The sequence below is a fragment of the Phocoena sinus genome, chromosome 2 (genome assembly GCF_008692025.1).
Source record: "Phocoena sinus isolate mPhoSin1 chromosome 2, mPhoSin1.pri, whole genome shotgun sequence".
Taxonomy (NCBI): Eukaryota; Metazoa; Chordata; class Mammalia; order Artiodactyla; family Phocoenidae; genus Phocoena; species Phocoena sinus.
Genome location: NC_045764.1, coordinates 146,929,942 through 146,946,476, shown reverse-complemented (window position 1 = coordinate 146,946,476; position 16,535 = coordinate 146,929,942). Strand labels below are relative to the sequence as shown.

Genomic DNA, 16,535 nt, shown 5'->3' with positions numbered 1-16,535 from the left:
ATAATAGTTTGTAAGAAAAACAAGGCCCTGCCTTCAAAAAGCTTATAAATGCAAACAAATGATTAAGTAAGATAATTTCAGATAGTGATTTATGCTATTAACAAAATTATTATAAGGTAAAATATCTGTTCAATGAACAAACAGGGTAATCATGTTAGGGATGGAGGAAAATGTAACTGAAAAAGGATGAAGGCTTTCAGTGCACTGGAGAATATACAGAAACATTACCTGTCTTAATAGATATTGAGTACCCACTTTTAGTGATATTATTTATATCTTGAACCTGAAATATTTCATATTATACTGACTGGAAACATGGCATAGTGGTTAAAAGCATGGCCTCACCTCCAGAGCTTGACAGCCTAGATTATTTGATCTTTCTCACCTCACTTTCCACATCTGCAAATCAGGGATAATAACAGCAACCATCTCATAGAATTGTTTTTGAGGACTGTATGAGCTTAAAAATGTCAAGTGCTCATATAGCAACTGTTTAAAAATTATATTAGGGACACCTATTATTTCTATAAAGTCACTATAACCTTTTGACTATGATAAATAGATCCCTCTGTCAAAAAGAGAAAGTGGGTGAGGCCAAGGTAATGGGATAGAATGTGACTGAGGGCAGTAGGGGACTATTTTAGCTGAGACAGGCTCCAGGAACGCCTCCAGAAAGGGGTGACAGCTACACAGAGTTGAACCCTAGGAAGTCAGTCATGCTAAGATCTAGGGAAGGAACAGCTAAGTTTTCTAAGGTGAGAATAAAAAATTGAAAAAAATCTACAATGGATAAAATGAAAACTGTAGATTATAAATGTCAAGTAAAATATAATCACAGTTTGCTTAAGATATATATACACATTTTATTTATATGTATAAAAAACAAATACTTAGATTTATAAAGCCATATTTTATTATTTCTTTAACCTGTTTTCCATTGGTTTTGGTCTTTGGTATGAATAACTATTACACTATTATGACTATTATTGTTCTAAAATGTTATTTATTAACAAGGCCAAGGATACTGATTTATCCCCAGAGAGCCAGTCAGTTTTGCTGTGGTCTAATGTGACAATCACACTTGTCACTGTATCAACGGTGGTAAGATCTACCACTGCCTTAAAAGCAGTTAACAGAACAGGCATGACACAATAATCACATCACTGTACACATGCATCACTGCATCGTTACAAACTGAGTGGCATGGGTTTCCTTACCTTGGGCCATTGCTGTCTTTTCTCCTCGTTGAACAGTTGCCTTGCTCAGCTCTGGCTCGCTGATCTGTGAAATCATTTGTGTTCCTATCTACAATCTCTCCAGCATCAAGTGCTCTGTGGAGTCGATAGTTGACCATCTTCAGAACAATGAAAACAGCAGCTATCACAGGACAATAGACTGCTACTATAATCATGGAAGAAGGAAGGGCCTTAAAGAGAAAGAAAATAAAGATAGGAATTTTAAAATATCTTATACTTTATTCAGTGAGAGAAATCTGTAACTAAAATAATAAACACACACATTCTCACACAAAGCAACAACTGTGTTCCTAGCACTAAGTTGTAAAAGTATAAGACAGCACCACCCAATACAGTAGCCACTTGCTACGTGTGGCTATTGAGTGCTTGAAATGTGGTTAGCCTCAATTGAGATGTGCACTAAGAATAAAATAACACTAGATTTTGAAAATTCAGTATGAAAAAAAGAATGCAAAATATCTCAATTTTTATACTGATTACACGTTGAAATATATTTAGATTATATTGGGTTAAATAAAATATATTATTAAAGTTAATTTCATCTGTTACTTTTATTTTTAATGTAGCTACATTTAAATTACGTATGTGGCTTACAATATATGTCCACTGGACAGCACTGTTACAAAGTCCATGCCAAAAAGCTTATAATACAAGTAGAGAGTTAAGGTATCACATTATATAATATGTGAATAAGACAGGGTTGTGATCCAAATACATATAATCTCTGTTTATGTGCTCCCTGTAGCTTTTTTTTAGGATATAAACTTTGTGTTCTAGAAAATCCCAAGTTAAAACTTATGAGAATAACCTTAGAACTATGACTATAAAACCAGATAAGACATGGGGGACATTCAAAATCCAAATGTTTTATTTTAAAATACTTAAATGCTTAAAATACTGAAAAATTGTAACCTGCCAAATAAAATGAATAAAAGAATACAGAATAGAATCAAGCAATAAATAGATTTATTGAAATAAGTCAGAAGCATCCTGGGCGTGGGGACTGCACAGCCATCATACCTGAGAATTCAGTGATGTGGACGTGAGTCCGGGGCTGGCAGGCTGGAGAACACCCCACTTGGAAGGCATGACTCAGAGTCACTGTTAGGAAAGCCTATAAAACTAGGCTCAAGTTATGCCCCTTTTCATGAGAAAAAAATTATCCCAGGTGTTTACAGCTCTAGATTTCACATGTTTTCATAAGGTTCCACCTCAGTAATCTGAGAACATGGCTCTAAATTTACTTGGAAAGATATCCTCAAACCGCTTGAGAAGGTGAAACTGAAAAGGTTCTAATGAACCAGGGAGGTTTCAAAGACAGATATGATAAAAGTTTAAAAAATAAGACAGTTATTTGGGAGGTAGAGAGAGGGAAACAGTGTGGGTTGGAACTGGGATGCAGGAAAAGAAAGTAAATCAAGACTAAAGTTTAATACTTTTGGGTTGAGTGCAGGCATAATAGGTAAATATTTGGTATTTTTATTTTTGAATTTTATTTATTTTTGGCTGCGTTGGGTCTTCATTGCTGCAACTTTCTCTAGTTGCGGCGAGCGGGGGCTACTCTTCATTGCGGTGCACAGGCTTCTCACTGTGGTGGCTTCTCTTGTTGCGGAGCACAGGCTCTAGGCGCACAGACTTCAGTAGTTGTGGTTCGCGGGTTCTAGAGCACAAGCTCAGTAGTTGCGGCACAGGGGCTTAGCTGCTCCGCGACATGTGGGATCTTCCCAGACCAGGGATCGAACCTGTGCCTCCTGAATTGGCAGGTGGATGCTTAACCACTGCACCACCAGGGAAGTCCTATTTGGTATTTTTAAATGCTTAGATTAAGAAGCCCTTCATATTAGTGTATCTAAAAAATTACACTGGTGATTTCAATTTAAAATGTCATTGAATAACAGATCTAGGCTTATAAAATGTATTTAAAATCTTACAAAATCCATAAATATCAGGTTTAGAAGAGTTAAGTACTCCAAAAGGTTTGTTAGATAATTTACGTAATTTACTTAAAATTTATAAATGCAATTTAAATTCAAGGGATCTTAAGCTACATGAAAAAACCGAATCTCTTAAAAATGATTGTTAAAATGTGTTCAATTTTTAAAGAGTTTAAAATTCTAAGTTAATTTATAGCTTTAATAAATCTAATATTCATTGCAAAAAAAAAAGTTCCCTGAAAAACTTTTTCCAAACAGAAACACACACACACAAATTGACAAAAATTTCAAAGTAAACATGCACATAAATACATACAAACACATACACTGCTTAGAATATTTATAGAAGTTCTGCATGATGCTGATTTCCATATGATATGTTCACTTAAGAACTGGAATTCTTGGAGATCATTTAGTTCAACACCCTCATTTCCAGACTAAAAACAGAGCTACTGTATGATCCAGCAATCCCACTCCTTAGCATATATCTGAAGAAAACCATAGTTCAGAAAAATACATGCACCTCAATGTTCACTGCATCACTGTTTACAACAGCCAAGACATGGAAGCAACCTAAATGTCCATCGACAGATGAATGGATAAAGATGTGGTACATATATACAAGTAATATTGTACATATATACAGTATTACTCAGCCGTTTAAAAGAATGAAATAATACCGTTTGCAGCAACAGGGGGGACCTGGAGATTATCATACTAAGTGAAGTCAGACAGAGAAAGACAAATATCATATGATATCACTTATATGCTGAATCTAAAAAAAAAAAAATGATACAAATGAACTTACTTATAAAACAGAAACAAACTCACAGACTTAGAAAACAAATTTATGGTTACCAGGGGGGAAGAGTGGGGTGGAGGGATAGATTGGGAGTTTGGGATTGACATGTACACACTGCTGTATTTAAAATAAAATGACTTTCCATGAAATTAATTAATTATTTTAAAAACATGTATCACTGTATATAGCAATATGTATATATTTATATATGTATGTGTATATAATATTATATGAAGAATAAATATAAAGAATTCCTTCAAAATCAATAACAAAGAGGCAGACCAATGAAAATAAAGGACAACAGACAGAACTTACACAGAAAAATATAAACAGCCAATAAAAACAACATGAAAACATGTTCATCAGTAATGAGCAAAATACAATGTAAAACCTCAACAATATATCATTAACACCCATCTTAATGAACAAAAATTAAGAAATCAGACAAAATTAAGTATGGACAACCAGACCTCTTGTAAACTGCTAGTAGAAATATAAATTGATAGATACATCACCCAAGATCCAGCAATTTCTCTCATAAGCATAAAAATGAAAGAAACTCTTACACTCACAGCATAAGACTTTTACCAAAAACTGGGGGTGGGGGGGGGACCTCAATTGAAAATCAAATGGAAAACGGCAGACTAGTTACCAATGGAATATAACAGTAAAAACTACAGCTACAGGCAGCAGCATTAACTGTACATATACAACGTGTTGTATTCCAAATGTAAACCTACGTTTTACTGTATTTTCTTGATTTTTTGGTAATAAGCATGTATTTCTTTTATAGTTAGGAAAGAGAGCTAAAATTTTAATAGCGATAAAAAGGTTTTCATATTAGAAAAAGAGTATATTAGCTTTCATCTTTTACAAAGACATGATCTACATTCTTCTCATTAATGGATGCCTTATCAATAGGTCAAGTTCCACATCAAGGCCGTTTGTCACCTTATTTGCAAGAAGTTAAAAAAAAATCTTAATTCTCAATTATACATCCCTGAATGGCAGGAAGTGTTAACAGCTGTCAGAGAGCTCTAGATATTCAGATCAAACATAGCCCCCAAAATTGTAGTAAGCCTCCTTACTAAGAACTATGTTAGATACTTTACATAAGATCAATCCTCTTAGAAGTTGGATGAATAGAAATGTAAATGAAAACTACAATTAAATATTACCACATACCCATTAGGATGGCTACTATCAATTAACCAGAAAAAAAAAAAAGGACAGAAAATAACAAGTGTTGGCATCGGTGTGGAGAAATTGGAACCTCTGTACGCTGTTGGTGGGACAGTAAAATGATGCAGCCTCTATGAAAACAGTATGGTGGTTCCTCAAAAATATTAAAAATAGAATTACCATATGATCTAGCAATTCCACTTCTGGGTATTTATTCCAAAGAATAAATCGAATCCTGAATAAACTGCTGGATCTCGAAAAGATATCTGGACAGTCATGTACACAGCAGCATTATGCACAATAGCCAAGAGATGGAAGCAATGCAGTGTCTATGAACGGACGAATAGATAAACAAAATGTGGTCTATATGTATGATGCATTATTCAACATTAAAAGGAATGAACTCTTTTTTTTTTTTTCTTTTTTTGCGGTACGCGGGCCTCTCACTGTTGTGGCCTCTCCCGTTGCAGAGCACAGGCTCCGGATGCGCAGGCTCAGCGGCCATGGCTCACGGGCCCAGCCGCTCCACAGCATGTGGGATCTTCCCAGACCGGGGCACGAACCCGTGTCCCCTGCATCAGCAGGCGGACTCTCAACCACTGCGCCACCAGGGAAGCCCAAAAGGAATGAACTCTTGTCGCATGCTGCTGCACGGATGAACCTTGAGAACAGTATGCTAAGTGAAATAAGCCAGTAACAAAAAGGCAAAATACTGGATGATTCCACTTATATGAGGTATCTAAAGTAGTCAAATTCATAGAAATAGAAAGCAGAATGATGGTTGCCATGGGCTGGTGGGAGAGATAGTGAAGAGTTGTTGTTTAATGGGTGTAGAGTTTCAGTTTTGCAGAATGAAAAGGTCCTGGAAATGCATTCCACAACAATGTAAATATACTTAACACTACTGAACAGAACACTCAAAAATGTGTTAAAACGATAAATTTTATGTTACGTGTTTTTTACTACAATTTAAAAAGTTAGACGGACAAATGTTTCACTCTTTTCTCTCTGGTGAGGAAAGTCAAATGTTGAGAAACAAGCTAGGAGACTGAGCCATTTACACCACTTCTTAAATTCTGACAGTTTATCCTGAACGTTAAAAAGTTGTGTTATTTCAGCCAGGAGTGATAGGTTCAAGCTATTCAAGACGCCAAATATATTTCTGATAGGACTCTTGAGAAAGCCACTCGGAATCACAGAAATGGTCATACCGGAATTAACAGTGCCATGAAGTAAATTTATCTTACATTTCATTTCAAAACTCAAGTGAATAATTCTCCCCTATGGCAGGCACACTGCATGGCAGAAAAGCTATCTTTTTTTTTTTTTTTTTTTTTTTTTTCTTTACGTGGGCCTCTCACTGTTGTGGCCTCTCCCGTTGCAGAGCACAGGCTCTGGACGCGCAGGCTCAGCGGCCATGGCTCACGGGCCCAGCCGCTCCGCGGCATGTGGGATCTTCCCGGACCGGGGCACGAACCCGTGTCCCCCGCATCGGCAGGCGGACTCTCAACCACTGCGCCACCAGGGAAGCCCAGAAAAGCTATCTTTTACACAATGCTCATTTCATTGTGCAGCAATGTAAAGACATTATGTTCACTGTCTATGCTTTGTGGTGGACTCTTAATTTTCTCTATTTTCTACACCACTGAGTCGAGATCTGAAGCATACTGTTAACAAATGCGTATCCTTCCCTAATATATTTGTAGCTGTTCTCAATTAGAACTGATTTCACTGCATCTTTTCCAGTTCATGTTACAATACTTAGTGCCAACTAACATACTGAGATATCAACTAACATCTAACACTTAGTGAACACCACGTGCTAGGCACATTTCTAAGTGCTTTATGTATATTAACTCATTTAACCCTCACAATCACCTCATGAAGTCAGCACTATCATTCTTCCCATTTTACAAATTTAGAAACTGAAGCACAAAGAGGTAAGTAACTTGCTCAAGGTCTCAGAATGAGACGTTAAGGAGCAGTTTGGCTCCAGAGTCCTTGCTCTTCATCGTAATGCCCAATTGTCTCTAAATCAGGGGTTGGCAGACTTTTTCTGTTTGAAACAAAAAATATTTCACAGTTTGCAGGTCATATGATCTGTCATAACCACTCAACTCTGCTGTTGTAGTCTGAAAGCAGCTATAGGCAGCATACATGAACGTGAACATGAACATGGTGTTTTCCAATAAAACTCTATGGACACTTTGTAGACACTGAAATTTGAAATTCATTTAATTTTTACATAGCATAAAGTATTACTCTTCTTTTGATTTTTTTCCAACCACTAAAAACTGTAAAAACCATCCTTACTTAGCTCATGGGCCATACAAAAACTACATGGGCCGTAGTTTATTGATACCTGCTCTAAATCAATGTTTATTTTCTTCTCTCACCAGTAAGATATCATCACCAAACAAAAGAACATCAAGCACTTCCCCCTCATATATGCCAAGTACAAATTTATAATCTCCAACATCCCCAGTTTCATCCAACTATGAAGCAAAGTACCTGCTAGCAAACATAGGACAGTAATTGCTCTTCCCTTTCAGTGAGAAAGTCTATCAATTTACACAGAAAGCATTGGTTTGGGATGATCATGGAAAATTCCACTGGTTCCACAGAAATCACTGGAAAAATGAGAAAAACAATGGCTTTCAGAAACTATTTGACAAAGTTTCATGAAAAGAAACTAACTAGGGACAAGGGGCAGAGGGTCTCTCTGTACTATGAAGGAAAACTTCTGACGCAAACACTGAAGACTGAACCTCACTGTCTCTAAAATAGTAGAGTAACTGTTAAGAGAATCATAGAAGGGACTTCCCTGGTTAGGATTCCGTGCTCTCACTGCTGAGGGCCTGCGTTCAATGCCTGGTTGGGGAGCTAAGATCCCACAAGCCGTGCGGCACAGCCAAAAGAAAAGAAAAACAAAACAGAATCGTAGAAGTGAAAAAACAAATTTAGGTCAGCCTTTCAAAACAAACAGATAGCAAGAAGGTCACGTTTCTACACATCTCCTTTAATTAGATATTTTTCCTCAAAATGTTTAGCCATAAATTTGTAATTAATAAATACAACTGTCATTCCCCTGAGGCCTTTCTTTGCTGCCTTACGATAAATCATAGTTCGATATCCAGCTATAAGAAAAAACTGAGTAACAGTTTTGCTTCCAAGTTCAAAACACTAAATTCATTCAGATTATTCCTTTTAAGTCCAAGCTTCTCTCCTTGTGTGGTTTGGGATCACTGAATGTTGCCAACTACCAAGGTAGTTGGTGCTTTTACCTAGCTACAACATAAACAATCAGTGAGATATTTAGACAGAAAAACTGAACTTAAATTTTTCTTAGCTTTAAAGTCCTGTCTGCTCTGTCAACATGTAATAGAAAAGGAAGTAAAAATAAAATTATAGCCAAAAAAATCTGGTAAATGAAAACAAAAATTAGCAGAATTTGAAAGCAGTATGCCTTATGCCCTGGGGATGGGACAGGGAACCACAGATACTAATCCTGTCCTAAATTATAAATTCCATCCATCAATAATATCCGGACTAACTTTTCTTAAAACTTTTTCAGAAGAAAAACTAGACAGCGATAACAAGGGTACTCCCTTCCTTCCATAGCCTACCCCCAAATGCATCAGGCCTATGGCTATTCTGCTGGGCACAAATGGCCAACCGGGCAAAGAATTAAGAACCAGTCTTCATAAAGCTATATATACCAAGATAGCCAATTGGCCCTGGGTTCTAGCTTTTCTACTGGTATACCTGAAGCTGTGGGAATACCTGTACTTCCTCATCCTGATGGAAAATCCTTTCTGGCTTATTCACAAAGAAAGATAAATGCATAAGCTAATTCCTGCAAAGTGCAGAATTCAGTTCCATATCTGTACCCCCTTTCATTTCTGGTCAACAGAGAGAATGTTGGGGGAAAAGGGAGGGAGAAGGTCTTAGCAACCAAATATTGCCCATAAATTGTAGACAATGACTATTAATTAGGGGTGAAGAAAGAGGTTGGATCAGAAGGAAAAGGACTGTTTTTAAACCTTAGGGTTTTTGTATGTAGGCTGCCCCCAAAGGACTTAGGAAAGCCCTTGTGTCACAACCCTAACTCTAGGGATTCGGCCCTTGTCACAGCCCCCTTCGGGGGCTGACGATTAAGCACTGCAGGTAAATACCTCCTTTCATAGGACGGGCTGCAGAAGAAAAAGAAACTACTCCCAATGTCAGGATTCAGGCCTACTTGCCCACAGGAAAAAAACCCAAAATATAACTTCCTAGAATTCCAACTACATAGGGAGTCAAACTGATTTCAGCAGGCCAGCTAAGAACCTCGAACAAACTCAGAATACATTTTCCCCAAAGGCACTGGTTTACAAGTGACTATTGGAACTTGAGCCTGTCCATATTTCTGCAGAAGTTTGAATTTTATCTACATACTATTTTAATACAAATACAATCATTAAAAATACTAGATATTTTTGTTTATATTTGCATTTTATATTTATGTCACTCTAAAACATATATTTGTATTTACATTTTTATCTACAGTAGAATGTTCTTTGTAGGAAAGCAACATTCAAAAATACATATTAACAAGCTGCAAAGAGACCAAAGTAATATAGTACATACAACTCATCACCAATAATATGTGTTAGGTGCTAAAGATAGGCAGGATAGGCATATATAAAACATAAATGAGAAGTCAGGGCACAAATGTGAAAAATAAGGGAGGGAATAAGAGTCCTAAGAAATAAAAGCAAGGATGTATACTGATGGACTAAAGTTATCTCCTATACTTTATAGGAATTTTCCTATACTTTTAATTTTCCCAACAAGGAAAGAAACGGCTTTTAGACAATCTGAACCTGTAAATTTTGGTGAAAGTCAATGTCTTTACAGTTAAAATGTTCTATAAAATATATTTAGATATACTATATTTCTACCCTATTTCATAAAACACTTTTGTTCAATTCATTTACATATACCTTTAGCAACAGAGCTTTCTTCGTCACAAAAGCCATCATGAGGTATTTAACATAGGCTTACATAGCACATCATCATCATTTTGGTATATGTCATTTAAGTTACAAGACTTTTTAAAAGTACATGATGCTGTTACTGGAAATTCTGTTTATAACAAATATCCATTTGCATTTCATTAGGACAACTGTTCTTTTTCCATTCACATCATAAATGCATATTCCTATCTCCATAACTGAGTAACATATTGTTTTACCTTTAATAATTTATTATGACATTCAATACTTGCAAATTATTAAGTTATAACCCTAGTAATAGTTACTATACCTATTGATATGTTAAGTTTTTTAGGACTTTAACAAAAAAAACATGTTGTTGAAAACAGAGAAAAGCAACTGGGTGAAAAAAATAACTGAGCAAGCAGTAGGTAATATAAAAGACTTTGTAACGACTCTGATAATATGGTAATTCTTTCTTTGCTGAGGGATAATTGTCGGGGAGTCAGGGAATCTAGCCTTATACAGGCATACCTCTGAGATATCGTGGGTGTGGATCCAGACCACCGCAATAAAGCGAGTCACATGAATTTTTTGGTTTCCAAGTGCATATAAGTTACATTTACACTATACTGTGGTCTATTAAGTGTGCAAGCATTATGTCTAAAAAAAGGAACATATCTTAATTAAAAGATACTTCGCTAAAAAATGCTACATCATCTGAGCCTTCAGTGAATCATACTCTTTTTGCTGGTAGAGGGTTTTGCCTCCATGCTGATGGCTGCTGACTGATCAGGGTCGTGGATGCTGAAGGCTGGGGTGGGCGTGGCCATTTCTTAAAATAAGACAGCAATGAAGGTTGCCACATCGACTGAATCTTCCTTTCATGAATGATTTCTCTGTAGCATGCAACACTGTTTGATAGCATTTTACCCACACTCGAACATCTTTCAAAATTAAAGTCAATCCTCTCAAATCCTACCGCTGTTTTATCAATTAAGTTTTTGTAATATTCTAAATCCTTTGTCATTTCAACAATGTTCACAGCATCTTTACCAGGAGTAGTTTCCATCTCAACAAACCACTTTCTTTCCTCATCCATTAAGAAGCAACTCCCCATCTGTTAAAATTTTATCATGAGGGACTTCCCTGGCAGTCCAGTGGTTAAAACTCCATGCTTCCACTGCAGGGGGCGTGGGTTCAATCCCTGGTCAGGGAACTAAGATCCCACATGCTGCGTGGTGTGGCCAAAAAAAAAAAATTTTTTTTCTTATCATGAGATGGCAGCAATTCAGTCACATCTTCAGGCTCTACTTCTAATCCTAGTTCTCTAGTATTTCCACAACAACTGCAGTTACTTCCTCCACTGAAGTCCAGAACCCCTCAAAGTCATCCATGAGGGTTGGAATCAACTTCTTCCAAATTCCTGTTAATGTTCAATATTTTGACCCCCTTCCATGAATCACAAGTGTTCTTAATGGCATCAAAAATGGTGAATACTTTCCAGAAGGTTTTCAATTTACTTTGCCCAGATCCAGAAAAATCACTATCTATGGCAACTATGGCCTTAAGAAATGTATTTTTCTTTTTCTTTTTTTTTTTTTTGCTGTACGCGGGCCTCTCACTGTTGTGGCCCCTCCTGTTGCAGAGCACAGGCTCCGGACGCGCAGGCACAGCAGCCATGGCTCAAGGGCCCAGCAGCTCCGCGGCATGTGGGATCCTCCCGGACCGGGGCACGAACCCGTGTCCCCTGCATCGGCAGGCAGACTCTCAACCACCGCGCCACCAGGGAAGCCCAAGAAATGTATTTCTTAAATAATGAGACTTGAAAGTCGAAATTACTCCTTTTTTAAAAAAATATTTATTTACTTATTTATTTATTTGGCTGTGCCGGGTCTTAGTTGGGGCACATGGGATCTTCACTGCAGTGTCAGGGATCTTTAGTTGCAGCATGTGGGATCTTTAGTTGCAGCATGTGGGATCTTTAGTTGCAGCATGCAGGATCTTTAGTTGCAACATGTGAACTCTTAATTGCAGCATGTGGGATCTAGTTCCACGACCAGGGATTGAACCCGGGCCCCCTGCATTGGCAGCGCGGAGTCTTAGCCACTGGGTCACCAAGGAAGTGCCCAAAATTACTTCTTGATCCATGGGCTGCAGAATGGATAGTGTTAGCAAACATGAAAAAAAAAAAAAAGAATTTCATTGTACATCTCTATCCGAGCTCTTGAGGGGCCAGGTGCATTGTCAATAAGCAGTAATATTTTGAAAAGAATCTTCTTTTCTCAGCAGTAGGTCTCAAGAGTGAGATCTACTGTTGAGACATAACATATACAGTAAACCATGTTGTAAATGGATGTGCTGTCACCCAGGCTTTGCTTTTCCAATAGAGCACAGGCAGAGTAGATTTAGCATAATTCTTAAGGGCCCTAGAATTTTTGGAATGGTAAATGAGCATTGGCTTCAGCTTAAAAAGTCACCAGGGGCTTCCCTGGTGGCGCAGCGGTTGAGAGTCCGCCTGCCGATGCAGGGGACACGGGTTCGTGCCCCGGTCCGGGAGGATCCCACATGCCGCGGAGCGGCTGGGCCCATGAGCCATGGCCGCTGAGCCTGCGCATCCGGAGCCTGTGCTCCGCAACGGGAGAGGCCCTTGAGCATCTTTTCATGTGCCTGTTGGCCAACAACAGTGAGAGGCCCGCGTACTGCACAAAAAAAAAAAAAAAAAAAAGTCACCAGCTGCACCAGCCCCTAACGAAAGAATCAGCCTGTCCTTTGAAGCTCTGAAGCCAGGCACTGACTTCTCTCTAGCTATGAAAGTCCTAGGAGGCATCTTCTTCGAATAGAATGCTGTCTCATCTACACTGAAAATCTGTTGTTTAGTGTATCCACCTTAACTAATGATCTTAGCTGGATCTTCTGGATAACTTGCAGCTTCCACATTAGCACCTGTTGCTTTACCTTGCACTCTGATGTTACGGAGATGGCTTCTTTCATCAAGCTTCATGAACCAACCTCTGCCAGCTCCAAACTTTTCTTCTGCAGCTTCCTCACCGCTCTCAGCCTTCACAGAATTGGAGAGGCAGGACCTTGCTCTGGATGAGGCTTTGGCTAAAGGGACTGCTGTGGGTGGTTTGATCATCAGGCCACTCGAGCTTTCTCCATATCAGCGATAAGGCTATTTCACTTTCTTGTCATCCGTGTGTTCACTGGAGTAGCACTTTTAATTTCCTTCAAGAACTTTTCCTTTGCATTCACAACTTGGCTGTTTGGTGCAAGAGACCTAGCCTTCAGCCTGTCTCAGCTTTTGACATGCCTTCCTCACTAAGCTTAATCATTTATAGCTTTTTATTTAAAATGAGAAATTTAAAGTGAGAGAGTTTCAGTTGAACACTTAAAGGCCACTGAAGGGTTATTAATTGGCCTAATTTCAATACTGTTGTGTCTCAGAGAATAAGGAAGCCTGAGGAAACCGAGAGAGGTGGAGAACAGCTGGAGCAGTCAGAAGACATGTTTACCAATTGTTTGCTGGCTTATGTGGACACGGTTTGTGGTGCCCCCAAACAACTACAACAGTAACATCAAGGATCACTGATCATCACAACAAATAATGAAAAAATCTGAAATACTGCAAGAATCACCAAAATGGGACACAGAGACACAAAGTGAGCTAATGCTGTTGGAAAGATGGTGCCATTAGACCTGCTTGATACAGAGCTGCCAAAACCTTCAATTTGTAAAAACAAAAAAAAAACACAGTATCTGTGAAGCACAATAAAGCAAAGTTCAATAAAATGAGGTTTGCTTGTATTAAAATATATATAGTAATGTGGCAGACTAGAGACAGAATGCTACAAAACAAAAGATGGTGAGAAAGAAAAAAACTGGAATGTACATTAACAGCAGAGTTTTCCCTCAGTTTCCATAATCATCTTTAGATTACTATTCAGAACAAAAGGAGGGTAAAAAACAATCATCACATAATTCCAAAAGATTCTTCAAACAATTCCCGTCTACAATTTCTCAAAGATAGCACACTGAAATTCTAGAAATTTTTCAAAAATGAAGGTAACAAACAGGTATTGGTCCTCAAATAGAATATCCAACAATCCAAACTCTATAGATAGAATTAATGACACAAAAATCCTTTCTAAAACAAATTCACACTTTCCTCTATGTTGAAATGGTTTTCTGATGAGATTAAATTCCTAAGCCATCAAGCAACAGCCAACCTGAAGTATCGTAAAAAAAATAACTGATATACATCTGGAAATTATAATTGGTTATTAAAATGTCAGAACAGCAAATAAAAACTGGAAGATAGAGATATTCATGCATCTAAAATAAAGAGACCAGTACATATTTATCTTTCAATATTATCCAGATGGTATTATCTAGAGACTGATTCTGTTCTTTACCAAAAAGCCCCCCAAATGAAATTATAAGAACATTGAGAGGCACCAATGTTTTGTTTTTAATTTAAAATTTTTTTTACAATTTTTAAAGGTTACTTTTCATTTACAGTTATTACAAATATTGGCTATATTCCCCATGTTGTAGAATACATCCTTGAGCCTATCTTACACTAAGAGTTTGTACCTCCCACTCCCCTGCCCTTATATTGCCCCCCCCCCCGCCCCACTGGTAACTACTGCATCTGTGAGTCTCCTTCTTTGTATATTCACTAGTCTGTTGTATTTTTCAGATCCTACATATAAGTGATATAATACAGTGCTTGTCCTTCTCTGTCTAGCTTATTTCACTTAGCATAATGCCCTCTAAGTCCATCCATGTTGCTGCAAAGGGCAAAATGTCATCCTTTCTTATTGCTAGGTAGTATTCAATTATATATATATATACCACAGCTGCTTTATCCATTCATCTGTTGGACACTTAGGTTGCTTCCCTATCTTAGCAATTGTAAATAATGCTGCTATGAACGTTGGAGTGACCATATCCTTTCCAATTAGTGTTTTTGTTTTTTTCAGATATATACCCAGGAGAGGAATTGCTTAGTCACACAGTAGTTCTATTTTTAGTTTTCTGAGAAACCTCAAACTGTGGAAAATACTGTTTTCCACAGTGGTTGCACCAATTTACATTCCCACCAACAGTGTAGGAGGGGTCCCTTTTCTCCACACCGTCTCCAGCACTTTTTTTTTTTTTTTTTTTTTTGCGGTACGCGGGCCTCTCACTGGCCTCTCACTGTTGTGGTCTCTCCCGTTGCGGAGCACAGGCTCCGGACGCGCAGGCCCAGCGGCCATGGCTTACGGGCCCAGCCGCTCTGCGGCATGTGGGATCTTCCCGGACCGGGGCACGAACCCGTGTCCCCTGCATCGGCAGTCGGACTCTCAACCACTGCGCCACCAGGGAAGCCCTCCAGCACTTTTTATTTGTGTTCTTTTTGATGACAGCCATCCCGACAGGTACGAGGTACTATCTCATTGTGGTTTTGATATATAGTTCCCTATGATTAGCAATGTTGAGCATCTTTTCATGTGCCTGTTGGTCAACTGCATTTCCTCTTTGGAAAAACGTCTACTCAGTTCTTCTGCCCATTTTTTAATTAGCTTGCTTGTTTTTTTGACGTTGAGTTGTATAAGCTGATTATACATGTTGGATATTAATCCCTTACCAGTCATATCATTTACAAATACTTTCTCCCATTCAGAAGGTTGTCTTTTTGTTTTGTCGGTGGTTTCGTTTGCTGTGCAAAAGCTATTACATTTAATTAGGTCCCATTCATTTATTTTTGATTTTATTTCCTTTACTTGAGGAGACAGATCCAAAAAAATATTGCGGTGATTTATGTCAAAGACTATTCTACCAATGTTTTCCTCTAGGAGTTTTATAGTATCCAGTCTTACATTTAGGTCTTTAATCCATTTTGAGCTTATTTTTGTATATGGTGTTAGAGAATGTTCTAATTTCATTCTTTTACATGTAGCTGTCCAGTTTTCCCAGCACCACTTGGAAGAAACTGTCTTTTCTCCCTAGTATATTGTTGCCCCCTTTGTCGTAGATTAATTGACCATAAGTGCATGGACTTACTTCTGGGCTCTCTATCCTGTTCCATTGATCTGTGTGTCTGTTTCTGGAGAGGCACCAATGTTTTGATTTACGTGTTTTTCTGAGTAAACCTCCTGGAAAGAGAATGGGATATCCTATACTAAGAACTATCTTGATTCATATCATAAATTAGTAACTTGACGTTTTGCTGTATGAATCACTCTTTTAATCGTTTAATCAGTCTAAATAAATCCCTGAGTAAACTGATAAAAACAATTCATCTAAACGGTAAATATGAGGACCAGAAGCTATCTCATAAAATCCAACTTAAATTGCTTGACCTATTTCTTTTTTTTTTGACCTATTTCTTTATTCTATT

At 37.8% G+C, this 16,535-nt stretch overlaps 1 protein-coding gene across 4 annotated transcripts in view; it reads right to left on the bottom strand.

Moving 5' to 3' along the window:
* The window catches only part of PCNX1 (pecanex 1), a 173,674-nt gene that overhangs the window by 140,205 nt on the left and 16,934 nt on the right, over positions 1–16,535 (bottom strand). For all 4 annotated transcript variants that reach the window (XM_032622114.1, XM_032622115.1, XM_032622116.1 and 1 more), the window contains exon 2: positions 1,218–1,426. In XM_032622114.1, coding sequence (XP_032478005.1) covers positions 1,218–1,426 — 209 coding nt within the window. The remainder of the gene's footprint in view (positions 1–1,217; positions 1,427–16,535) is intronic.